The sequence below is a fragment of the Salminus brasiliensis genome, chromosome 19 (genome assembly GCF_030463535.1).
Source record: "Salminus brasiliensis chromosome 19, fSalBra1.hap2, whole genome shotgun sequence".
NCBI classification, from domain to species: domain Eukaryota; kingdom Metazoa; phylum Chordata; class Actinopteri; order Characiformes; family Bryconidae; genus Salminus; species Salminus brasiliensis.
Genome location: NC_132896.1, coordinates 16,565,740 through 16,592,708, shown reverse-complemented (window position 1 = coordinate 16,592,708; position 26,969 = coordinate 16,565,740). Strand labels below are relative to the sequence as shown.

The 26,969-nt window shown below is 42.8% G+C and overlaps 1 protein-coding gene across 6 annotated transcripts in view; it reads left to right on the top strand.

Moving 5' to 3' along the window:
- The window catches only part of atp11c (ATPase phospholipid transporting 11C), a 69,986-nt gene that overhangs the window by 39,675 nt on the left and 3,342 nt on the right, over positions 1–26,969 (top strand). The window contains exons 4-30 of one of the 6 annotated variants that reach the window (XM_072664311.1): positions 3,260–3,340; positions 5,518–5,625; positions 6,389–6,517; positions 6,872–6,960; positions 7,790–7,840; positions 8,216–8,280; positions 8,370–8,451; positions 8,558–8,708; positions 9,177–9,374; positions 11,116–11,286; positions 11,781–11,968; positions 12,058–12,129; positions 12,333–12,406; positions 12,528–12,631; positions 12,764–12,945; positions 14,706–14,972; positions 15,410–15,587; positions 15,890–15,992; positions 16,450–16,595; positions 16,700–16,759; positions 17,339–17,466; positions 17,996–18,131; positions 18,231–18,296; positions 18,439–18,542; positions 19,092–19,248; positions 23,407–23,515; positions 25,668–25,699. In XM_072664311.1, coding sequence (XP_072520412.1) covers positions 3,260–3,340; positions 5,518–5,625; positions 6,389–6,517; positions 6,872–6,960; positions 7,790–7,840; positions 8,216–8,280; positions 8,370–8,451; positions 8,558–8,708; positions 9,177–9,374; positions 11,116–11,286; positions 11,781–11,968; positions 12,058–12,129; positions 12,333–12,406; positions 12,528–12,631; positions 12,764–12,945; positions 14,706–14,972; positions 15,410–15,587; positions 15,890–15,992; positions 16,450–16,595; positions 16,700–16,759; positions 17,339–17,466; positions 17,996–18,131; positions 18,231–18,296; positions 18,439–18,542; positions 19,092–19,248; positions 23,407–23,511 — 3,195 coding nt within the window. In that variant the 3' untranslated portion in view covers positions 23,512–23,515; positions 25,668–25,699. Of the gene's footprint in view, positions 1–3,259; positions 3,341–5,517; positions 5,626–6,388; positions 6,518–6,871; positions 6,961–7,789; positions 7,841–8,215; positions 8,281–8,369; positions 8,452–8,557; positions 8,709–9,176; positions 9,375–11,115; positions 11,287–11,780; positions 11,969–12,057; positions 12,130–12,332; positions 12,407–12,527; positions 12,632–12,763; positions 12,946–14,705; positions 14,973–15,409; positions 15,588–15,889; positions 15,993–16,449; positions 16,596–16,699; positions 16,760–17,338; positions 17,467–17,995; positions 18,132–18,230; positions 18,297–18,438; positions 18,543–19,091; positions 19,249–22,179; positions 22,271–23,406; positions 23,516–25,667; positions 25,700–26,969 lie in introns of those variants that run through there. The other 5 variants (XM_072664313.1, XM_072664314.1, XM_072664312.1 and 2 more) reach the window with 5 other exon arrangements.

Below are 26,969 nucleotides of genomic sequence, written 5' to 3'. Positions count from 1 at the left end.
TTAAATTTGGCCTATCACGCATGCGGGATATACTGTCGGGACTCAAAAATATATTTTCAATGTTGTGTATCATTTAAGAGGTCTTTAAGTATCAGCCACCCATACTTTAGATCTAGTACTTGCATAGAGATTTGCTAGCTTTTCATTTGCCTTTTTTTTATTATTATTATTTGTGGTATCCATTGGAAGGAGCTGTTTAAAGTCAAGGTGAGTTCAGTAAACCGCTCTTTTGACCGACTCTTTCGGCCATCCGGTGGGAAAGGCAGTAATAAGGTGAGAGGCGTTTTATGGCATCCTCGTTGCCTGTGTCTGGAATGCTGTACATCTCTGTTTATCTCAGGCCGAACGTCTGTTTACATACATTTTGCTGTGTTTACCCAGAGTGCAATACACATAAAGTCCCAATGAACTCATTGGTGTGATCTTGCACTCAAGTAAACAATGGTTCTGTAACTAAAGTGGAACCCTTTTTGATCTTATGCAGAATCCCCTGTAAAGTTCTATGGAAGAAAACCACATTTCCTTATAGCTAAAGAAACTTGAATCTTATGAAACTATGAATCTTAGGTTGTCATGGTTCTACAAAACAAAAAACATTTTATTTACTAAAGGACTGCACTGCACACTTCACACAGCCTCATACAGTTTCTGACCAGCAGGAAGTGGGGCGGGGGGAAATAAAGGAATAGCAGCTGTGTCTCCTGAAACAGAAGGCTGCCTATGCTCTGTCATAAGTGATGAAAGTACCTACAACTAGCAATATGCCATAGTGTTGCCAGGATCCCGAAGACTACGGCTACATTAGCCATAAAACGCCAAAATACAGTTATTACACTGACAATTTCCCATCAGTCATCAGACATTCAGGGAACTAAATAACTAAATAACTTTAAGATTTGTGCAGCTTCTGCCATGTTGCTTTTTCTCCCGAGACAAGCCAGGATACATAAGGCAGCGAAGGACACAGCTACACTGCCTTCACAAATCAGCAAGATGAAGGTACCTAAATTAAGGTTCCTGCCTTGTAATACTGTCTGAGTAGGCAGTGTTTACTAGGTTTCAGACACAGCCAACAATTTGTCTTCCCTCAACATTTACTGATGCTGTGCCCAAGTTTGTGTGTGTGTGTGTGTGTGTGTGTGTGTGTGTGTGTGTGTGTGTGTGTGTGTACTGCCACAGACAGTTTAAGGCAGAGGCTAAATTTTGTTTCTGTGTAACTATGGCTTAGGCCCGTTCCAGGCCATATACTAAGATGTACAGTGCAGCTTTTAGGTCATAGTTGCAGCTTTTAGGTCATTATTGAGTAGGAAATGGCTGGGAGCTTAATTTAGAGACTATTACTGTACTATACTTACCTATGCAGTCCAGGTGTGTGTGTGTGTGTGTGTGTGTGTGTGTGTGTGAGTGTGTGAGAGAGAGGGAGCGAGAGCGAGAGTGAGAGCCAGAGAAAGACAGTAGTTAAGTGGGGGACTTTCTGTCCTCAGCACTTTTCCCGCAGCCGCTCTCTTAATATCTTTAATCGTACAGGGCGCCGCAGCTGGCTACCTCCAGATGGGCCTTTATCAATTTATTAGATCGAAAAACGACGTGCCGCTGCGCTGCTGTTCTGCAGCATTCATCACCTGCATGGCCAGGGGGGAATTGGAGGGTTTTATGCTGAACACGGTCCAGCCAGTGGCTGAAGGGGAGTAAGGAGTAGGGCGTATTTCTGGCAGAAGCGTTTAATAAAGCAGTGAGAACACAGACCACATTAGGAGCCTTTCCTTTTCACTTATTTTCCCTGCTTTTTTTTCTTTCTTTCTTTCTTTCTTAGCTCACCTTTCTAAAAATAAATGTCACGCAGGCACTTTCTGGAGCTGATTTCTCCTGACCATGTAAGCAGAGCAGCAGTGCCGACTCATAGGAAAAGCCCTTTTTTCATCCACTCTCTCTTTTTCTCCTCTCTTTGTGAGAAAGCTTTTGACAGTGGTGCCACTGAGCAGCTGTCAGCAGACACCTGCCATATGGGGGTTCTCTGAGCCTCAGGAGCTCGGTGACTCCCTCAGAGCCTGGGTGAACAAGAGAGTTGGAAAATGCCTCTCTCTCTCCCTCTCTCTCTCCCTCTCCCTCTCTCCCCGCCTGATGCATTTAAGACATCAGCACGATCAAGTCCCTCAGAGGAATCTGAAAACTACTGTGTTTGTGTGTGCGTGTCTTAACTTGCCAGAGCTTGTTCCCTGAGAGCCCCCTGCTAGCTACACTGCGTCTGTGTGCCTGAATCAACAGCTCACTGCACAGGTGTTCAACAAATCAGAAAATCAGTCTTGTGACTGCTTAAGAACTGCCAAGAATACAGTGCAGGAAAGTAGTGAGAGTGGCACAGGGGGTGGTTGGTTGGGATTACATGCCTGGAAAGCGGGGAGTGCAAAGTAATAGGCTCAAAACGCGGTGTGTGATGTTGTGCTCGTGTGTCTTGGGGAGCGAAGGGGGTAGGGCTTGACGTGAGAAACCGATCAAGCCATGAGCACGCCTGTCAACCTCTCTCGGAGCACAGCCTCGGAGCACGGCTGCCAGTTGTGTCCTCCTCCAAGTGCGTTCAGCTGTCTATGAACGGTGCAAACATTAGCAGCAGTTCAAAAAAGATGGTGGCACATGCTAGGCTTCACCCTCTCAGCACCCTCAGTAGCAGCATGCGATGGCTCAGGGATCGTTTTCTTTATATAATGGTTAAAAAATATTGGGAATTAACATTAGGCCAGACGTCTCACGAGTATTAATTCATAATCACGAATATCTCATTAGCATAAATATACTCAAATATCAGTTTCACCAGAGATGCTCTTCTTCTATTCTAGTCGGACCTATAATGGAGTGCATGCATGTGTTTTGGCTATAGCTGCTGGTGTGTAAAAAGGCTGACAAACTGTTCCTTGTTCACACCCATGGTGGTGTCAGTCACACCCGGTCTCACACACACACCCACACACTTCCACTGCTCCCCTTCTTCTGTTTTACCCTGACCTTATGGCGTGGTTCTAGAAAGAGCCCATGACTACTCATTAAACTCTAATTGTAGAACGCAGCAGGCCGTTTTCCGAAATGTTGAAGGGCTAGGCAGCAGTCATCTGCGGTGAGGTTTTAGGAGAAACAGCATGTGGCTGAAAATAATGCATTCCATTCTCAAGAGCCTGTTTCGCTTTTTTTCACGTTGTGAGATGTGAGTAAGACCAGTACTTAATTCCACTCGCTGTTATTAATGAATGTGTTCTTCTTTTCACAGGTTATTGTGGATACCCCAACAAGCCCCGTAACCAGTGGCTTACCATTGTTTTTTGTGATCACAGTGACGGCCATCAAGCAGGTCAGTGTCCGCTGTGCTCTCGCGGCTCTTTTCTTTCTGATTGTCTCCATCACACCCATCTTTTGCTCAATCTTTCACTGTCCTCTACTATAGAGTTGTGCTGTTCCGCTCCTGGAAGGCCCTGAACGGTCCAGTGTGGTTTGACCATTTCCTTGCTGAGACTCGCTTCATGTTAAAGGCCACTCCAAACCACTTTCAGCTCTTGCCTTTATTTGAAGAGATTTCATATCAGGGAAGCTACAAAGATGTGCAAAAGCCAAAGACCACCCTTCATTTTCCGTTAATTGTCTGTCAGAATGGCCATAATATCAAGTTTTTTTTGATTCTTAGCATCAGCACAATGCAAGAAAATGTAGAAAGTTGGGCTGGGCGATATGGTAAAAATACTATATTAAGATATTTAAAGGCTTTTTCACAATATGCAATATTTATCACAATACATGTAATCACAGACTAAAAACACCAGTAGCGATTCTTAAAAGCTACAGTTCAGATACTCTCCCGTACTGAATACAGAGATTTTTATTCACCTAATTAAACCAGTCTAAATGCACTGTTAGTAATTAAACTTGCTACTGATCCGTGTTTATTAAGCACTATCAATCTCCTCAATATGCTTAGGAAAACATATTGTGTATCACGCAAAATTGATTGATAAATATATACGATAAATACGATACGATAATTTCGATAAAATATCGGCAAATTGCCCAGCTCTAGTAGAAAGCCTATGTTGAACAGAAAATCACCCAGAACCCCCAACAACTAAATGTAATGTCAATGTTTCAGTGTTTACTGTGTCTACCCTTTACCTCTATGGCAGCTTATATTCTTTATAGAAGACTCACTTTCAGTTTTTTACCTCAGTTACATTCAATGATGTTAAGGTCTGGACTCTGGGACTGTCAGTACATTTTTCTGAGAACGTCAGCAGCTTCAGCAGTATGATTTGCAAGTGTTTTCTTTTCTCTGTGAGAGAGTCTTGATCAGATTCACATCTTTTAAGGCCCAACTGTGTTGAGTCGCCTTCTCACAGTGGAGGTTTGACAGAAACGTCTGTGGAATTCCTTAGATCTGAAGAAGAGAGTTTGAGCTTGCTTTCTCTCCTCTATCTCACAGATGAAAGCTTTAAGAGCTCTTTATCTGATGAGAACAGGTCTTGCATGTTTGTTGTTTATGGTTTTTACAGTTGTGGAAACATACTGTCACATATTTCCCCTTTACTTTCTCCCTTCCTTATTCATGTGGATTATATTATATCTAATCTACTCGTAATAAAAAAAAGCTTGTGCTTAACAGCTGAATTGACTGGACATTCTCTAAAAGACAGTGCAGCACTTTATTATTAGTCTTTGAATTTAAAATGCTTTCTAGTGTCGAGAAAATGAACGTCCTAGTTGCGAGATGTTGCCGTTTAATCTTTTGACTGGTGCGTTTTGACAAGGCTGCAGAACTGAAATGAGGAAGTGTTCTTGGAAAGCAAAACAGTTCAGCAAGGGACTTGCCTTATCCTGCCAGTAACTGTGGAAAACAGAAAGGCTCCGGGGTAAAAGTCCAGTGTCGTCTTCTTACTCTCACTGAAATACTACAGGTCCTTTTACTTTCTGTTGCCGCTTAACTGCTTGTGTGTAGTCAGTGGCGATTGCTACTCTCAAACTGTCAGGGGCTACGACCGAACAGGGAGCATGTCTTTCATACAGAAAACAAATGGCACAGGGCCTTGTCTCAGCGCAGTGGCCCTGTCGCAGCTTTAGATGTATTGTTTTCGGATTGACTTTTTCATTGGAGTGCTGCGAGCTCTTTGGGAGAGAAGCACAATAGAGGGTGGACTTCCTTCCAGAAATATGTGGGCCACATAGTGAGAGGGGCTCTGGCCTCAGCAGGACTTGTGGGACACCCTGCTCACTTTTGGTGCCAAAAAAGAAATAAATCTCTAAAACAGGGTCTGTTCGTCCCCCTTTTCTGCAATTGTAGATCAGCGTCTGTGGTAGGATCCACAGTACAAGCTGTTCCTGCTCCTTCGTTTTCCCTAATATCTGGAATACCAGTTTGGTGTCGGCACTCTCTGTTCTGATTTAATTAAGCACCACGAATCCAGTCCAAATAGAGCACTCATCCCACGTACTGCCATGCACAAGAGCTAACATAACCACCTCTCCCTGTCTTGCTCTCTGTAGGGTTATGAGGACTGGCTGCGGCACAAAGCGGACAATGAGGTGAACAAGTACCCTGTGATCGTGCTGGAGGATGGACGGTCAATACGCAAGGAGAGTGAAAAAATCAAGGTATCAACTCCCACTTAGTCACTTAGATATTTTCTGACTCTGTGGGTGATGTAGCAACATTTATAGGTTTTCAGTGTTTCTGGACCAATCTATCATCAGTTAGAGTAGCTACAGTGGCACCATCCTGCCTTCTCAGCCATGTCTTTAAAGGCGCTCTAGAATGGAAATGGCCCTAGAATGGCCTTATGACTGCTGCTTTTCCTGTGCCGATATCCACGGAAGGGAAGCTTAAACTCAGCCAGTGAGGATGCTAATGCAGGGGTGGGCTAAAAGCAAACACTAGCCTACTAGCGTCCAATCTCTTGGCGACAAACTGAAGACTACCTTAGACTAGAGCTAACCACACATCAGAGGGCAATCCACATGAGACACCACATGAGATAGACAAACTTGGGGAAATGACCAGGTATCCTTGCGAGGCTAACAGCTAACAAAATTTGTATTTGTAATTTGTATTGCTGAGGTTTGCAAGGCTGTCTGTGCATTATAGCAGTCACACTACAATAGGGATCAAAATAAAATTTCAGGCCTGGGCAATCTCTACTCCCGCTCAACTCCCACTCCACTCTAAGTGCCTCGCGGTTCCACAGTCCCCTCATGGGAGCAGGACACTTAACTATGTGCGTTTGAAGGAGTGAGAGAAAGAGAGCCTGTGTGCTGGCTGCAGGTTGTCTTTAGATTTTCATGGCCATTGAGGTGTATAGATGCATACTGATATGTCAACTGCTCTGGTGGATGGTTAACTGTGGCATTTTCTCTGCAGGTGGGTGATATTGTGGAGGTTGTGGAGGACGAGACCTTTCCCTGTGACCTCATTTTGCTGCAGTCCAGTCGAGACGATGACACTTGCTTTGTCACCACAGCCAGCCTGGACGGAGAGTCCAACCACAAAGTGAGCTGCTCAGTGTGTCCGTTAACTGCAGTACACAGCATTTCTAAAATTCTTCGAGCGGTTGCACTCTGCTTTTCCAGTTTAAATGAAACCTGGAGGCTCAGATATGTGTATTTCTCTCAATCGCTCTGCTTCTTAAAATAGACGACCCAGATCCTGTCACCACCCTGCTGCTCATCCCTTTCATCTCAGCACATCAGCCCCTCATTGACCTATCTATGGGTTTGTGTGTGTGTGTGTGTGTGTGTGTGTGTGTGTGTGTGTGTGTGTGTGTGTGTGTGTGTGTTATTTTGAACATTGAACATTGAACAATGTTTTTTTTTTCTTTTCTTTATTTCTCTCTCTCACACTCAGACACACTACACAGTGCCAGATACGGAGAAGGACCTACAGTCTCTCAATGCCACCATTGAGTGTGAACAGCCCCAACCTGATCTCTACAAGTACGTACTCATCCAGCGTTTTGCATCGTTGACCTCAGTTGAACCCGGCCTCTCTTTGGTAGACATTACCCGCATAGTGGCGCTGGTTTAGGTATTCTGTTTACAGTTGCAATCAAAAGTGTTCCAAGTGGCGCTTCACAGCTTGGTTACAGATACAACAGAACCCTGTGTTTATAGCCTGTTGTCCTAACAGCCACAGTGAGCACATGCAGGCGCACAGGCAGGAAAGGGCATGTTCAACAGTGCATTTCTGTTGCTCACCGTGGCATCACACGTGGCTCTCTTGCGCTCCCCAATTGTCGCATCTTGCTCACTGCAGCCGTTCAGCCCTCGCTGTAAGGCTCCTTTGAATTCCTAAGTAGCTAAATCACCAGATGTCGTCAGAGTTCCCTTTCCAAAAACTTCAAACGTGCTGTTGCCAATGCGCCAGACTGTTGGGTCATCACCAAAGAGCATCTTCTCTGTAATTGGTGCATTACATACAAGGCTCATTTACATGTGGCACTGCTTTGGAATACAGATATCGTCACTGAGCCATTACAGTGGTGTTCAGGTATCGTTGGAATGCTGTGAGTGTGTGAGTGTGTGAGTGTGTGAGTGTGTGAGTGTGTGAGTGTGTGAGTGTGTGTGTGTGGTCTAATGGATGCGCATAAATGCATCAGTCCAGGCTGGATTGCTGCTTATGTTAAACAGCTAGCTGTTTAAGCATCTAATTTCAATGTTATTGAGCAAATGACCACATCAGTGGTAGCAGTTGCCCTCTGTGTGCAGTTCTGTGTTTGTGCGCTTACTCATTTGACTGTGTATGTGTGTGTGTGTTCGTGTGTAGGTTCGTGGGCCGGATGCACATTTACAAGACCGAGCAGGAGCCAGCAGTAAGGTGAGCCTGCCTTTGGTCTGCTCTCCTGGGTCAGCCTCATCTAGCGCTGCCTCAGAGTCCCTTAAGCTCTCACTCTTTTCCCTTTGCATTAAGTTCTGATCATTATCCCATCGATCCAGAACTCCAAAGAAGCATTAAAGCAGAGCCAGCCTGGCTCCGTTTCAAACACAGCTTCTGAAAGCTGCCCCTGCCATTTGTCACTGGTATAGTCTGTAATGGTATTGTAAGAAACCCCCACACCCTGTCCTTCACAAAAGCAGCCCAAGCAAAAGAAGCCAGTCGCCTGTATCCAGATGTCTGGTTAATCGCTGCCTATTAAAGTTTTGGGCATAGAGGATGGTGTGCAATAATGTAATTATGGCTTCTGTGATTTAGATCTTTGGGCCCAGAAAACCTGCTTCTGAAAGGTGCAACCTTAAAAAACACCAAGAAGATTTACGGTATGTCCAACCTACTTTTTAACCGGAAGCACTATTCAATAAAGACGCATGCTGGCCAGCGGTCTCACTCTTCAGTTGTCTGTCCCCAGGTGTAGCGTTGTACACGGGCATGGAGACAAAGATGGCTCTCAACTACCAGGGCAAGTCTCAGAAACGCTCAGCCGTGGAGAAGTAAGTGGGAGTGACAGGCAATGGGTCTTGCGTGGCTGAACAGTGAACAGTGAACAGTGAACATTGACCCGACTGCCCTTATTATGGTGTGTATTTCTTTTCACAGATCTATCAATGCCTTTCTGCTGGTCTATCTGTGCATCCTGATCAGCAAAGCAGTAGTGTGCACCACCCTGAAGTATGTTTGGCAGAGCCAGGATGGCCAGGATGAACCTTGGTACAACCAGAAAACCCAGAAAGAGAAAGAAACCTATGTGGTAAGAATGGGTTATATGGTATTCCATAATAATAATGTGGAAAAAACATCCATAGACTCTGATTACTAATATGACATTATTATATCACTGCTTTAAGTGTTTGCTAAGAGGTATTGAGAGCTAGTGATTCCTATTCTATGGATTGTGATACTGATTAATAACTCTTTCTCTTATTGTTCTGGTCCACTCAGTGCTTGGGTCCAACTGCAATGTTTCAATCAGACCGACATTCACTGTCCCAGGCAAAATTTATACAACCAAATTTTGCATTAAAAACTATTAAAGAATTGCTTTATTGTGATTTTTGATAAACTCATTAACAGGCATTGTAACTGCAGGTTAGACTTTTTTTTCCGATTAGGGTCAACAGAATTGAACCCTAACATTAGCTCAGCATATCGTAAATTAGTTGATTAGTCCATTAGCTAGTCTGTGTTTAATTAGCTTTCTTTTCCTTTCTTCCTGCAGTATTTGAAGATGTTTACAGACTTCCTCTCCTTCATGGTGCTCTTCAATTTCATCATCCCTGTGTCCATGTATGTCACCGTGGAGATGCAGAAGTTTCTGGGTTCATTTTTTATCACTTGGGATAAGGACTTCTTCGACCCAGAGATCCAGGAGGGGGCTCTGGTCAACACATCTGACCTTAACGAGGAACTTGGCCAGGTAAGGGGTTAACATTAGTTAATTCCTAGGTGCAGGTGTCCCAGCCCAGCCCCCTCTGTCTTTGCCTGCTACTAGCACTTTTTTTAAAGGTCTGAGATGGTCCATAATGTCTGCTAATATGTGGCCACTATTGTTAAAGAATTGCTTGGGCAAATGATTTGCGCATTGTTGATTAGTTTACTTATTACATGAAGCCAACGACATGAGACACAAGAGGAAGAGCGTAGGTATTTTTAGGTAATACTGTCTTATATTAGCTTGTGTGATTGATCCAGGCTGTTCACTTAAAGAAAGAGAAATCTGTTCTTTCAGGTCTGACTTCAGATCCTGGCTTCATATCCATCATTTTCCAACACCGTTGAATCACATATAACACTTTGGCACAGCTAATGTGGAGGTTTTGTGGCTGGTACTTAGAGGTTTAAGCAGCCACAGATGTCACTGGCTGAGAGCATTGTCAGCCACCTACGAATTGAGCCGGGTCATAGATCAGTCGCAGATGGTTAGGCAGATGATTACTCCAAATTGAGTGATGCTTCGTTAAACTGATTAATGCAAGGGGAGTAATTCTGTGAAGGATTAATTGTCTGTCCTTATTGTAAGACAGTATGTTAATCTCTGTCTCCCTCTCTTTTCTGCTTTGTCTTGCTTTCTCTCTCTGTGTGTGTGAGTGGAGGATATGGCTTTGGATTGTTATGGGCATACCTTTCACTGCTGAGCTGTGATGGTTCATCGACAAAGTCTAAAAGCTTCAGCATTCAAAATGTTCATAGGATACACATGGTCATACTGTCAAGAGTGCAGTACACTTAAACGGGCCCTGATGTTGGGGCATTATAATTAAATATCAGCAATGATTTCATCTATCGTCTAGGCGACGATCAGCATGTTAAATTTGAATTTAATTTAAAACAGTTTACTAAATAAAATGACAATATGAACAGGTTTCAATATGCTCTAAGGCTCCTTGGTCATGCTCCCTGCCATCAGCAGCCGGAGCCTGAGAGAGCACAATTGGCCTTGCTCTCTTCAGGTGGCTAGATGACATCACTTCAGTGTGAGGACGGCCGGCATGGGTGTCTACTAGCCGATGCCCTGTGCATCAGTGGTAATTCAAAAAGGCTGATGGCTGGTTGCACATGCTGGAGGAGGCACGTTTATGTCCTCATCCTCCCAGTGTCGGGAGCATTAGTTGTAATAGGGGGAGAGTACTGAAGAGTGGGATGGGTAAGTGTGAGGAGAAAAATGGAGGCTGCGGTACAGTAAATATACCGTCGTCTCTTCTAGGCAGTGCACAAACCGTGAATAAATGATCTGCCTATTGCGTACCTTCAGTGTCCTGATGGTTCACATGAGTTGTGAAATGATTTCCAGCAGGCATCTATAGTGGAATTCCAAAGTGAGTCGACTCAAACAGTGGAAACAAACCTAAGTATTTCGCTGAGTCAAATTACTGCTTAGTTCCCCAACAGGGATGCTATTAGTATTAGAAGCAGCTTTTCTGTGAATCAGCAGGGGCTCACAAACACCTGAAATGAGGGCGGGGGTTATTGATGGTCTCAAAAATATGATGCTAATTATTTTTTAGATATTGTCCAGGCCTGCATTACAGGAAGCTTTAGGGTCGATATGGTTTATATTGTTTTTTTGCTTCACAGAACATATCTTAGTTGATGAATATATTAATACACCAGTTTTTAATTATTTTTTTTTTATTATTTCTATATTTTTTTTGCTGCAGGTGGAGTATGTCTTCACAGACAAGACTGGCACGCTGACGCAGAACAACATGGAGTTCATAGAGTGCTGCATAGATGGCTTCCAGTACAAAAACACAGACTCCATGAGTGAGCTGGACGGGTTCTGTGTGACTGACGGGCCGGTCAACAAGCTACAACAGAAAGCTGGCCGGGTGAGTGGTTCCATGTCCTTCATCCAGTGCATGTTTAACCCTTCTTTAAGGTAACACTGCATTAAAGTACTGCATCCCTTTAGGCAGTGTTCATTGCAAGCAGGGTACTATTTTTAATTTCTCCTCTGCTCACCTACGCACCTACATTTGCAGATACACTTTCTGAGACTGTAAGGAGTTTAGAAAGGGTACAGATTTACTGTTTTGAAAAGCTCGCTGGTTGTTCGAATTTGGAACACCGGGTGAAGGCCCAGAGGCTGAATGTTTCAAAATGTTAAAGGACTGAATGTTTTAGCTGGTTGCTGCTGGAGAACAGCCCCCCCATCCCATACAGAGGAGTACAGCATTTTATTTTCTGACTTTCTCCCATTTAATGCACCACAACTCAGGCTCCTTTGGCATCTGTTATGGGGGTGCTTGACTATGGGCCTGGTGTTCTGTTTGTTCAAGGTTGATCTGATCTCTCTCGCTCTTTCTCGCTTTCTCTTGTTCAGGATAAGGAAGAGCTCTTCCTTCGGGCCCTGTGCTTGTGCCACACAGTGCAGGTGAAAGAGGCAGGGCCAGATGAGATTGACAGCGATCAGGTGGATGGACAGTTGGGTGACCTGTCCCGGCCAGACGAGCAGAGAGGATTCATTGCCTCCTCGCCTGATGAAGTCGCTCTGGTCAAAGGAGCCATGCAGTAAGACCCGGCAGAGCTGTACTACAAACGAAGTGCAATACTGTGGAGTCATCTGCTGTAATAACACTTCTGTTTTCTCTCTTACTCAGACATGGCTTCACCTTCCTGGGCTTGGAGAACAAAGCTATGAAGATAAGGAACAGGCAGAACGATCTTGAAGTGTAAGTTCTGTTCTTTCGCCACTGGGGAAACTAAAGGCTGCCACAGATGTACTGTAGCAGTAGCGTTATACCTAGCATTGGCTTTTTTATTTGGTGAAGAAAGAAATGGTGAGGGCTGTTTATTTATGGGGGGATAGGGGGGGGGTATGTGGTAGAGAGGAAAGGGGCATGTCTTCATGGTGTTCTTTTATCAAATCGTACAGATACGACTTGCTTCATGTGCTCAACTTTGACCCTGTGCGGCGGAGAATGAGTGTCATAGTCAGGACCAAGTCAGGTGAGTTAATGTGTGGTAAAAGACTACTTTAACTTTTGACCTGCAGTAAGCTAACCCATGGTCTTCTCTCCTGTTATGTGTGGGTATGGTGTGTTGTTTTGTTTTTTTGTTTTCTATTCAGGAGAGACGCTGCTCTTTTGCAAAGGAGCTGATTCTTCCATCTTCCCCAGAGTCAGACCAGATGAAGTGGACAGAATCCGCATGCATGTTGAGCGCAATGCTACGGTAACTTTTCCCCCAGCTTCAGTGTTCTCCTACATTTGCCTTCTTGTCCACGTCAAGCACTAAAACTACAAATATCCTCTCGCTTAAGACTTAAGGTTTTATATATATGTGTGTGTGTGTGTGTGTAATTAGGAAGGATACAGGACCCTGTGTGTGGCCTATAAGCAGCTCAGCCCGGAGGAGTATGCTGTGGCAGATGCTGGACTGAGGGACGCTCGGCTGGCTCTTCAGGACCGGGAGGAAAAACTCATGGCTGTTTATAACCAGGTGGAGACGAGCATGAGCCTGATTGGAGCTACTGCAGTGGAGGACAGGTCAGTGGTCTCATGTGCACTCCAGGAGTCAGTCATAAAAATAAAAAAAACTACCCTTTGTACTCTGTACCTTTCTATGAAGCCATCACCAATCACTAAACCCTTCGTTTGCTCCTGTTTACAATTTATGGCCTGTTTTAGGCTGTTCTGGTCAAAGTCGGCCGTTTTAGTTAGAACATAAAATGAATCATTGGTAAAGGTCCTTGATGTGTAAACTGTCCTCACAGTGTTCCCCCTAGGTTTATTTTCCCTTTATGCTGGGTGATGGACCCTTTGACGCTAGCCTCAAATACACAGTAAATATGAATAGATGTAAATGTTTTACATTGAGAAATGCACCTATGCCTGATTACATTTATAGTAATTTTATATTAGAATTTGTGCATGAATACTTCTTGGGCAAAGAACAATTTGTACACGTACTATATGTCCAAATGTTCTGATTGATCCATTCAGGTACTTTAGTACCTTGTCTAGTCTTGTCTAGTACCTGTAGAGATGTATTGCCAGTAGAACAGATAAACATGAACCTATTGGAACCATGCCTAATGCCAGACTTGGGCTAGAGGGATATAAAGCCCCCCAGCATTGAGCTGTAGAGCCATGGAACTCTGTTCTCTGGAATAATGGTGCTCCATCCAGTACTTTTGGGATGAGTTGGGGATGAGGAGGGTCGTGATCTGAGGTCATTCTTACCTCACTTACACTGTTGACGTTGAATGCAGTTAGCTGGTACTCTTAGACACACAGTGCTTAAAAATCTAGTAAAAATGCATCTCTGGACAGTAGAGACAGTTACTGTAACAAAAGCAGCATAAATCTTTTTTTAATACCCTTGATTTTCAAAGAAACTTTGAATGGCCAGGTGTCCCAATACCTTTTTTGTATTTCCCAATACAAATGATGTATTTCTATAGATTGTATATGTATATAGTGATGCTAAAAATAGAGATTTCCAAGAATACAATTCATATAAGAAATTGCTGTTAAAAGGCTTTTTTAGAAACGGTTTCGGTTAGAAATTTTAGAAAGCTGTCCTTCTTGTAGATCAAATAGTGTAAGTGTATTCCCCAGGCTTGAGCTTATGATTTGTTCCTCTGCCACATGCTGCTAGATCACACTGCTATATCGATAATCTCTTTGATGGGCAGTACGGGGCTCTCTCAGGTAGATTCACCATGACCCTGATCATGACAAGCCAATGAGACCACATGAATGCAAACTTCTCATTTGTCTTTAGATCTGGTGCATCTATGAAGTTAATTATTTTGTTGGGATGGTGCTACTTAGGGTCGAGAAAATCATTGAACATTGTTTAAAAAGTCTTGAAAGAGCCTTTTAATAAAACAATAACAAAAATATTAATTAAAAAAATGGTAAGCAATTGCTATTTCGTACATTAGTAGCAAATGCGTGTTTTTCTACTCATTAGGTGGGGAATAAGAGGAAGTCTTTCCATTCACCCATAACAGCACAAATAAGTGTGGCAGTTAGATGGCTAACTGTTTCACTGTTCAGATTACTCAGAAGGAAAATTGATGTTTGCTTTTTTTATACAATTATATACATATTATAATACAATTTTGTATTTTTTAAGTATATACATTATATAATACAGTTGTGTAATTTGCAAGATATATGTTGTTGTTTTTATCAAAATAGGGGTGGGGGGTGGGGGAGTATTTGCAATATGACCTATGCCACATCGCAGAGCATTGCTCATGCTGACTTCCTACTCTTAAATTGTGGCACTCCCGCAGGTTGCAAGAGGAGGCTGCAGAGACCATGGAGGCCTTGCAGGGAGCTGGCATGAAGGTGTGGGTCCTCACCGGCGACAAGATGGAGACGGCAAAGTCCACCTGTTACGCCTGCCGCTTGTTCCAGAGAGGCACAGAGCTGCTGGAGTTAACGGTGCGCACCCTGGAAGACGGCGGGAGGAAGCGGGAGGAGCGACTTCTCGAGCTGCTGGTGGACTACCATAAGAAGGCAGTACAGGATGCCCCACCCGTCAAAGTCGGGGTTACCAGGTCAGTGATTTCTGTGAACTAATCTGCTATGCATTTTACAGTGAGGTCTGAACTATGCAACGGAGTGGACGGAGTCTGATTTGCTGAGGTCTATGTAAAACACAAACGAAGCCTGTGAAGCCTTCAGTCTAGTCATTCCTCTGGGATTATTTTGGTTGCTAGAAGTAATGTAGTTGCCTGGAAACAGAGGCTACTACTGGCCTTTAGAAGGAAAGCATTTTAGAGTGTTAGATTTGGGTGTTTTTTTGTTTTGTTTTGTTTTTTTGTTTTTTTTAGTTTCACAAAGGTTTATGTCAAGTCTATAAAGACCTTACTATCTGACCTGTAGTGGTGCCGTCTTTTCATATTTAGAATCTGTCATGCAGAGTGTCTGTGAAACAGTGTGATTAGAGTTCTTTTAAAGATGCTTTTAAGCTGGTGGTGTTTGTCTCTCTCAGGAGCTGGTCCACTGCGACTCAGGAGTATGGCTTCATCATAGACGGAGCCACGCTGTCTTTAGTGATGAACCCGTCTCCTGATGCGAATCCCAGCCGCTACAAGAGCCTCTTCCTGCAGATCTGCCAGAACTGCACAGCTGTGCTCTGCTGCCGCATGGCACCGCTGCAGAAGGCTCAGGTCAGACTGTTAGATGTATTTAAAGCCAATTTTTCACCAACATGGATCTGCTGTAAAAACGAAAGAGTCTACATGCCAGCCAAGCTGTCTTGATCCACTAGTGTGCTTTTGTCCAGCAGATTGTCCTGAAGGACAATTTGTTTCAACTGTCCAAATGTTTACAGACTCTCTGATTTATATTCTGTCGCTCTGTTAAGTACTGGATGATTTTACTGCCACAGTAAAAAGATTGTTTCGGGCTTATAGGAGTGTTGGGAAATGGTGACAAGAATGTAAACGTTATTTATTTCCAAACTTTGCAGATAGTGAAAATGGTGAAGAACTCTAAAGGCTCTCCCATCACACTGTCCATTGGCGACGGGGCTAATGATGTCAGTATGATTCTGGAGGCACACGTGGGCATTGGTAAGTTTTTTTTTTTTTTTGTTGTTTTTTTTTTTTCGTTTTTTTTTTATTACTGTACATTGCCAGTGACTTGCGTGAGACCAAGAAATCAGATCAATTAGGGATTGGTTTCTGACACTTTCGCCACTAGGGTTTCTAGTTATATGTGTTGACACCCAAGTAAACATACAGTTAGACAACACGACTGGTATATGCTGTACAAGAAATAAACTTCCTTGTACCTAAAATAATAAGCAGAAGTTGTGGATTCTAATGGCAGAGGTGTGTGTGCTGTAATAAAGTCGAGTTCTGCATAAGATGCTTCTGCTTTTGCCTGAAGGAAGCAACGTAAAAGATCTGCATACATTTTTATGACTTTCCTTCCTTCCTTCCTTTCTCTACATTCTTCTGGTGTATAAATAGAGGGGGTGCTTTTGAATGCAGTGTTTACATTCTCGTACATTCTTTATTCTTGTAGGAATAAAGGGTAAAGAGGGTAGACAGGCGGTGAGGAACAGTGACTATGCCATCCCAAAACTCAAGCACTTAAAGAAGCTGCTGCTGGCCCATGGACACCTCTACTATGTGCGCATCGCCCACCTCGTGCAGTACTTCTTCTACAAGGTGAGCAGGAAGTTCCTGTGTTGCAATCTGTTGTAAAATGGGGATGCTTTATTGTTTGTGAAGTGTTAATGCCCTTGTATTTGTGCCTGTGCTTTGGTCCTTAGAACCTTTGCTTCATCTTACCTCAGTTCCTGTACCAGTTCTTCTGTGGCTACTCTCAGCAGGTGCGTGCCAGTACTGAAGCCGAAAGAACTCTAAGGAAAGCCTTTACCCAGAAACCACTATTGCCACATCCCGCTTCTGTCCCTACCTACTGCTCTGTCCTCCCTCTCTCTCTCTCTCTCTCTCTCTCTCTCTCTCTTTGCCCTTGAGTGACTTCTGACTGATATATATAACATGCGTGTGCACTTCCTTAAAAAACATCATGTATTTTCTAAAGCTACAAAAACAGCCACATGACTGTGTGAAGTGTGCCTAGACTTCTCAAAAACCACAGCGAGAGTTAGCTGATCATGTTCTTCAAGAGGGCTACCAGCTAAAGCATTCATTCTCTGACCACTGCTGTCTGTTCTTTGGTCTTACCATGGTTTAATAAAAGGGCTTAAACCCTGCCGACGGTTCCCTTCAAAATATTGTATGTGTATATATATCAATAAAGTTGACCATTGCATGTGGCCACACAGCCAGAGTGTCTCCACTCTTGCTGTGGAGTTGGCGTCCCTAGTCTATGTGTGTCTGTGCACTCTCCTTTATGTTGTATTAACCCCTGGGTGCCCCAACCCTACCCTTCCTCCCCTACCCAGCCCCTCTACGATGCAGCCTATCTGACGATGTACAACATCTGCTTCACCTCCATGCCCATCCTGGCCTACAGCCTGCTGGAGCAGCACATAGCCATTGAGATCCTGCTGGACAATGCCACCCTCTACAGGTAAGAAATGGAACTGCAATGCCATTGCTCACAGCAATGGCATAGCAGATTCAGTCTGTTGTGAATTATATTCCATCACAGTGGTGCCCCAACCCTGGTCCTGGAGGACCCTCTGCCCTGCACATGTTAGTGTTAACCCTGCTGCAAACACACCTGATCAGCTAATTGAACTACCAAGTCCTTCCTGAATTAAAATTGGTGTGTAAGAGCAGTAAACCATTAAAATGTCTAGGATGGGGGTCCTCCTGCACTGTTTTAACATAAGTTACCAACACCATTAAATTCAGAGAAGTCTAGACGGCAATTGCAGAGGACTGCATTAGTACAAAGGAGGTTCTCTTGTAATAGTCATTACATGTAATTTAGGAAACAGTTACGGATAGCCTATGATTGAGTGTAGGTTATGTTTAGAATATGATTAGTTACAGTATACAGGATTTTTGTGTAGCATGGACCACGTTTTGGTCATATTAATCTATTTCATCTTTTCCCTTCATTTACTGTTCATCCACCCCCCCCCTTCCTATAGGGAGATAGCGAAGAATGCCATGTTAAAATGGGGTCCTTTCCTCTACTGGACCGTATTGGGGATTTTCCAGGGGCTTCTCTTTTTCTTTGGTGTCAGATATCTGTTCAGCAACCCAGCACTGCAGGACAACGGCCAGGTCGGTGTTGTTCCGCTCTGTTTCTTCAGAACTCTCATGCTGTGAGCAGTAATGGAATGGCATGTTTCCCCCCCTTTCCTCTCTGTGTTTTCTTTCCAGGTGTTTGGAAATTGGTCCTATGGAACAATAGTGTTTACTGTCCTTGTTTTCACTGTCACACTGAAGGTTAGTCTTGAGAAAAAGAAAAGCTTGCTTGTAAACATGCGTCAGTTCATGTTTAGCTGCTTCAGTTATAAGGAGAAACATAAGTGTGGCTGGCTGCATAAATTGCAGAAATTTCTGACATCTCTGTATGTTTCTCTTTTAGCTGGCCTTGGACACACGGCACTGGACATGGATCAATCACTTTGTGATCTGGGGTTCACTGGCCTTCTATGTATTCTTCAGCTTCTTCTGGGGAGGCATCATATGGTGAGCCAACATGGAAAGCAGCATGATCTTCTGTTTAATGGTCAATCCACCCTTTTTTATTTTATATTAACAAGAAGTCTAACTAAATTAAAGACCACATCACCTCCTCTTTGATTAATAAATGTAAGAATCCACTGTCACTGTCAGTATAGAGAATGGGGAGGCAGCCAGCATAAAGCTGGTAACTTGACAACTAAATTTACCTTTCATTACAAGAGAAATTACATTCTGAGAATGTTAATGAGACCTTGGTTCAAAAATCACTCATGTCAATCCATTACCAGTATTGTCAGTACATATGTAGAAATGTACCAAATTTGCTACCAGGACAGAAAATAGAGCACATGAGTTAGGATGAATTAGATTGAATCAATGAACATGAATAAGCTAGTTAATAATAGTAATAAGGGTTTTGGATGCTAATGTAATGTTATTCCACACTATTCCCAAGATAATTTGTAGCCCTTATGAAGCTAAGGTAAGTCAAAGAGACAATTGTACCACATTTTAACGCTTTATTCATTCTCTCATTCTCTTAACCCCCCTAAGGCCGTTCTTAAAACAGCAACGGCTGTACTTCGTCTTTGCTAACATGCTGAGCTCGGTGTCAGCCTGGCTGGTCATCATCCTCCTCATTCTCCTCAGTCTTCTGCCAGACATCCTCCTGGTGGTCTTCCGCAAGCCCAGAGGCCCTCATGCTCGACAGGTATTGTGCCCACCCACCCACCCACCCTCTTTCCCTTCTTCTCTCTGTGTCATTACTCCTCACCCTCCTTTTTGTTTAATCTACCAGTTTTATAGCCTTATGTTCTGTGTAGTTTCCTTCCCATTTCTCCCCTGCCTTGAAGTTATATTCCATTCTGTTTTACTTCTTTACAGGTAAAAACCTTTACATCCATCATAAACTTGAGCTCCTGTTTGCTCTTATTTTATCATTTGCCCTTGGGTACTTCATCTCTCTCTCCCTCTTATTCGGCTTCCCTCTACTCAACTTGGTCATCCTTTTCTTCTTTCTCAGTCTTAGTAGGCATGTACTGATATGTAAATTTGAATATAACAGTAAATGTGTACATTTGAATATAACAGCAAAATGTAATGTAATATAACACTTGGTTAATGATATGTACACTTCTGTAGTGCTCTAAATGGTCTTCATTTTGAGGACACCTCTGCAACCTTTACCTTTGCATTGTAGTTTCCTGAACCAGTAGCACACTATAACAACTCTACAAACTTCAAATAAAGCATCATCAAAGATCATAGTAAAGCTGCATAGTACAAGCGTGTGAAAGCAGAGCTGCTCTGCATATCTAAAAATCTCTACTAGTGAACCTGTAACTTGTCTGACTAAGATGCAGGACCTTATCTTTGAATATTGGCACATGTCTAGAACTGAGTGTCACATTTTACGTTTGTTCCTTGTTCCTGACACGATCTCTGCTTCATGTCAAAGCTGTTAGCAGTTGGCTAGTGCTGTGTGGTCACAGCGACAGAAAGTCAATCAGACAAATTGTAGACATTGTCCTTCCTCTGTGTCCTCTTTCTTTCTGCCGAAGTGTCTTATCTACTTGTGTACCACTAATTAAAAAGTCTTTCTACAGCATTATTTAGGCCTACAGTATCACTTCAGCCAATACCGTTGTCACTAGCCATCTGACCAAACAGAGTGGACAACACTGTAATCAGCATCATTTCATGATAATTAGACCCCTGAAGCAACTGGAACTTGTTTGGCCAAATGGACTATGGATAACACGCAAGACCCTTTCATAAGTGACATTTGCTAAGCAGACTGCCCTGTGTGGATGAACATATGGAGCTGATCTGCTCCCCCACATGCCTCTCCATGCATGCTGCCCATCAATTAAAGCTGCCAACTGTTGAGAAACGGCATCTGTGGGCTAATATTAATTTTATAATTTAGACATTATTTAATAAGCTGTCACAGTTGAAGTGAATCAGATGTCACAGATGTTTCGTGTTATTTCTCAGAAGAATTGTATTTCACGGTACAATTTAACAATTGTGGTATAGAACATGTGTACATTATGCGCTTCATGAATGATCAGGTTAGTTGTGGATGTAAAGTATATATGCGTATGTAGTATGTGTTAATTTGTTACTCTAAATTAAGGTAAGATTGTAGTTGGGATATTTTCACAAGCCTGATAAAGTATTGAGGAAAAATCTTAAATTACTAAAACTTACTGTTTAGGTTTTTAAATGAACAAACAGCAGTGATGTCGGGTTGGATAATTAAAAGTAGTTAAGCTAGCTTTATTTATTTTTCTTGCTAAGCTGTATCTCTAGTTATAGCAGGCTTCAAGCCTGATTTCATCGTGCCTTAACCAGCATGCTGATTGGCTCATTTTGTTGAAAGGCGGGACTTTATCCCTAAACAGACGCCATGTTGAGTGCTACGAGAACTCCCATTCCCATTTATATTTCAGCCAGAGGCTGGTCTTTTTTTAGTCTCTTCTGATTTAAAATGCCAGCCCCACATCAAACAACTTTTCAAGCGATTCCACTGTCGCAAACAAATTTCCTTTGTTGGAATGAAATAAAAAAAAAACGTTTTCTACTGTATGGTTGGCATAACACTGCCTCATGGGGGAAGCATAAAGAGTAAAGACTTTTAACACCATTAATACTACTCTTGAGAGTACATTACTCAGCCCAGTACAGTGAGTATCAGAAGACAGCAGAGTAAGCAAACAACGTTAACGCCACTCTCGTCTACACACTGCAATTCTGCATGGGAATTCACACGCGCTCGCAGCTAGTACCCAAGAGCTCAGCAGTGTTTTAATTTGGGTTTCAAAAAGTAAAGTACGTTTCATCTTGAGAGACAATGACCCAACTTTACAAAAGACATGTACGATAATGCATTGGACATGCACGATGATGCCTGGAAGGTAAACGTGGCATCCAGCAGTGCCCTCGATCGGTATCTGCATTCGGTCGATCGTGCTGAAAGGTGTTCGCCCCTCTAAAAAAAATGTAAAATAAAAAACTGATTGGTCCATCACTACTGTACAGCATAACAGTATTAATGAGCATGCTGAACACGAGAGACAAGGAGAGATCATTGTAGACTCTGCTCCGTCTTAATTTAGTGTGTTATAGTTCAGTACAGAGGGTTTGGTATGAGATGTGAACCTCTCGGAATAGCTTAGGATTTGTAAGAATAGTGTTACACAACTGTACACATTCCAGACTTCCCCTAGTCTCCTGTGACTACTGTAGTTTGCTAGGAAGGCATGCTGCATTTCAATGTGTTAATACCTTCCCTCACCAAATTCCTGTAGGGTTCACACTTCAAGAACTCTTAGATCTGCAGGCAGTTTAGGCATTGCGTTAGTTCAAGAAGTCGAATTCCATTTATTATATATTAGATGTTATAGATCTTATTTCATGAGAGAGTGACTCTTATAGAGGGTGGTGTTGCAGTTGTAGGGGACTTGTCAGTCTGATTAATTTCTTTTTCGTCATTTCTGCTTCTCTAAACATTCGTTTAACCCTACTTTTCTCTTTGTGCCTCTCTCTCTTCCTGTATCTAGTTCTCCTCAGTTTTTCTCACGTTTGCTCCTCTTTCTCTGTCTGTCCTCTTTCCTCCTGTATGTGTGTGGTGCTATAGATGAAACGCCGGCTTCCTTCCTCTGGGACCTCCACTATCTTCATGCTGTCGCAGACTACCAGCACTCACAGCTTTTCCTGGAGTGACTGAGGTCTCTTGCCTCGCTCTTTTGTCTTTTCCCTCTCCTTCTCCTTCATCTTCTTAGCTATGTTCCCACCTCTTCTCCTCCTGGGCTTCCTGTCTCTTTCCCTTGTGTTCCGCCTGCCTCCTCTGCCCTTCTTGTCTTTTCCCCTTTTCTCTGGGAGGTGCATATGTGTCCCTGTCAGAGTGTGGGTGTAGCTGGGGAAAGCCTGGTGGCTGTATGTGGGAGGCTGTCTTTGAGGGCCCCTGGTGTTTAGGCTGCTTAGGTGTTGAGGGAGGCATGATGTGATGGTGGTTGTTTGCAAATCTGTGATGGGGTTCTGAAGCAATTTTCAGTGTTAGCTTTTTGTTCCACGAGTTCATGCTGAGGCCCTTAGGTGGTGGATGGGCACCTCCTGGTGTGTGTGTGTGTGTGTGTTTCTGTGAAGGCTGCAGAGTGTGTCGCAGAGTTCTCTCGGCTGCCTGTTGCCCAGTTGCCTGCTCTCTGTCTCTGCATGCCCAGTCAGGTGAATGCAGCACGCAGAACGCAGAGTGTCCCAGCATGCGTGCTCAGCCAAGCCTACCTCGTCCACCACAGCTGCTGCAGGCTGTCACCAACTGTGTGTGTGTGTGTGTGTGTGTGTGTGTGTGTGTGTGTGTGTGTGTGTGTGTGTGTGTGTGTTACATGTGAGAGTTTGTATGATTGTATGTTTGGTTTAGTGCACGTGTGTGTGTGTGTGTGTGTGTGTTTAAAAGAAACAATGTCCTATCAATTTTTTTTTGGCGGTTAAATTTAATGTCACAGCTCATGAAATCTGTGCCTGACATTAAATATTCTTTATGTTTCACATGACTAACGTAGTGAAAACACTAGACTAGCTAAACCTGTAGTCGTTATTATGGTGTGCAGTTATTCACTTGTCATTGCAGCCATGGTTTTGGGTGGAACCAATTAGGTGACCTGGGAAGTGTGTGTGTATGTATGTATGTATGTGTGTGTGTGTGTATGTATGTGTGTGTATGTATGTGTGTGTATGTATGTGTGTGTGTGTGTGTGTGTGTGTGTGTGTGTGTGTGTGTGTGTGTGTGTGTGTGTGTGTGTAGGTTTGGTTGAGTGTCTTTTCCATTGTGTGCTAATTGTCTTTCACCCACCCCACCCCCTTCCAGAAGAAGAAATGTCAGTCAAGTGCGGGGGACAGGCAGTCCTCCAGGTCTTCCATCAGGCCTCTGCTCATGAGAACCTTTTCAGACGAGTCCAATACTGTCATATGAACAGGTACCAGACTCACCAATCCGAGCCCTTGTTCAGTTCCCTAAGCCCTGGTTCCCTGCCTGGGCTTCTTCCCTCTCGGTACAGCCCAAAGACAGCGGTGTTCTGTGGGATGTTTTTGCCACTATACCAAATGCCCATCAGATTTTGTCCTTACTACCACTCAGTGTCTCCCTGTTGGGTCAGCTCAATGCTGGTTGGCTGAAAAGACATTTTCTTTTTCTTCACTGTAAGTAATTCAGCGTTCACCTAAGCGATTAAGTTGCATCGTATCCTACCTCACATACCAGGAGCCAGCTAGGATAACAGTGAATGTTGGCTTAGTTTTGTATTTGTCATTTATTGTAGTTTGGAAATGATGATCTAGATCTAGAGAGATGGGTAGATATACAGAGATGGGTAGATGGGTAGATCTAAAAAGATAGATAGATGGGTAGATATAGAGAGATAGGTAGATATAGTAAGATAGATAGAGAGGTAGATATAGAGAGATGGGTAGATCTAGAAAGATAGAGGGGTAGATATAGAGAGATGAGTAGATCTAGAAAGATAGATAGATGGGTAGAGCTAGAAAGATAGATAAAGGGGTAGATATAGAGAGATGGGTAGATCTAGAAAAATAGATAGAGGGGTAGATATAGAGATGGGTAGATCTAGAAAGATAGATAGAGGGGTAGATATAGATAGATGGGTAGATCTAGAAAGATGGATAGATGGGTAGATCTAGAAAGATGGATAGATGGGTAGATCTAGAAAGATGGATAGATGGGTAGATCTAGAAAGATGGATAGATGGGTAGAGATAGGGAGATGGGTAGATCTAGAAAGATAGAGAGATGGGTAGATCTAGAAAGATAGAGAGATGGGTAGATCTAGAAAGATAGAGAGATGGGTAGATCTAGAAAGATAAATAGAGGGCTAGATCTAGAGAGAGGGGTAGATCTAGAAAGATAGATAGAGGGGTAGATATAGATAGATGGGTAGATCTAGAAGGATCGATAGAGGGGTAGATATAGATAGATGGGTAGATCTAGAAGGATCGATAGAGGGGTAGATATAGATAGATGGGTAGATCTAGAAAGATAGGTAGATGGGTAGATCTAGAAAGATAGATAGATGGGTAGAGATAGGGAGATGGGAAGATATAGAAAGATAGAGAGATTGGTAGATCTAGAAAGATATATAGATGGTAGATCTAGAGAGATGGGTAGATGTATAAAGATGGTCAGATATAGAGATAGGGGTAGATATAAAAAGATAGATAGATGGATAGATATAGAGAGATAGATAGATGGGTAGATATGGAGAGATTTGCATGCATTTATGTTTTATGTTTTGTTTACATAAAGTATTTGTACACTGTGTTTGTTTTAATCCTCGAGAAGCTATTTTAATTTCCTATTCTTTGAAAACCTATTACAAGGACAGAATATTACTCAGTTCCTAACGTAATCTACAGTGACAGCCCTAATTGAGGTGCTTAGTGGTCTGAATATTAGTAAGTAATAATAATAAGGCTTGTTGCCTGGTATTCGAGGTGGGATATCAAATGAAATCAGCTTCAGGCAAACCACCAATGTTCCTTTCAGCCTCCTAGGGAATATTCCGCTCTCATAAAGCCCTTGCATGTGCTCTTTGAAATTTACGATGATTCGGCCTGCATTTAATTGACTAAACCCTGTGCAGCCATGTTGGTCTGGGGAATCCTTTTTGTCGTTAGGGCTTTATCTGTGTGAGCGTGTGTATGTGTATGTGTGTGTTTGAGAGAGTGTGTGTCTAAATGTGTATGGGTGGTTTGTGTCATGCTTTTATTTACTTTGTTATAGATTTGTCTGCTGCTGTTTTTCGTCTCCATGGTGTTGTGACCGTGATTGTGGTTGTAATGTAGCGTTTGTCCTTTTTTTGTGTTGTACTTGTCAGCCTGTGCTGTATGTTCATTCCATGTAATACTTACCCTGCCTTGACCTTGTCAGTGTGTTGTTCTTGGTCACAAACAATTGGACCTTTAACCGACGCTTTGTGCCCTGCATGCTGAACGCGTGGCTGCTGTGTGATGCCTTTTGCCTGCTGTGAATGTGTGGATGGTGCTAGATGGCAAAATTCAGGTGCAGAGCGTCACCAACTCACCAGTATTAAACCCACTTTTCTGTTCTTCTCAGCTGTCAGAGGGCTCCCTCCTTCATTCGGCCAGGTAAAGTGATGGGGGTGCAACAGCTCCCCTCACCCACTCAGCCAATGACCTGCTCTCAGTGCCACAGGCTGCTGCACTAACAAAATCAACAGTGCTCCAATCACTATCACCCTAACCTGATCTAAACCTGCTGAAGAATTTGAAAACGCCACTTTTGATTTGGGGTGCTATTGAGAAACCTTTGGGCCGAATGCTGATATTTATCTTCTTAAGTTAAGCTCTTTTTTATGTAATTGATATTAGGGCTGGCCAGAGCAGCGCTTTATAGGCACTGGAACAAGCACTGGAATATTTAATTATCTACATTTAATAATTAGCCATAATTTAAGTACGCTCCTTAATGGTTTACACGTTTGTACATCACTTATTATAATGTCACCAACGATGCCCAGAGACAGAATATGGTGGCTATCCTTAACTTTAAATGGAATATATAACATAATGTAAAATTAGAGAGCATTTCTATTGGTCTGTTTACTCAGAATTATTTACACAATATACAGAGCAGCTATAAGGTTTAAACCATAGAGGAAACAAAAAAAATTAACGGCAAAAAAATTTTTTGGCAACAGCAGTGTGCTGTAATGTTATGTAATGCTAAACAAATAGACTTACCTCTGTAGCACAGATGACCCAGTTAAAGAGGTAAATCTTTTAAATTCATTACTCATCTTTTGAGATTTGCCACTCTGCAGTTAGATCAGTGTGTTATTAATATAGTTTAAATTCATATATACGTACAGCTGTTCATATCTTAGCAATAGGAATCAGCTAAACCAGTTAGCTCACGTGTGGGTGCACTCAACTTTATTCAGCAGTCAAAACAATAGCCAAAAAATAATGAATGTGAGTTTGACCATTTGTTTTTGGGCCCGTTCACACCGGGCTTTACCATGTTTTTTATATCCGTTTATTTATCTGGATACACTTTGACTGGATTCTGTTCACACTCATCATTAAAATGCGTCTCCAGTGTGACCAGATGAGATCTGATGTTACTTTCCAGCGTAAAAAGCACATGTTCCTCATTAAAACTGTCCTGCTCTGAGAAACTGTGAACAGTTTAGAGGAACGGTGAGTGTGCTACAACACCGTAGAATAATAGTAGATGTTTCTTACATTCCCGTAACAGCTTGATCAAAAAGGCAACAGACTATTTAAACCACAAGGGAGCAAACTCCCAAACTAGGGTGATAGCGCATAATGGAAAGAGAAGCCCAATTATTATTGGGCTTTTTAAAGTTTTTTACCATAGACTTATTTCCGCTTG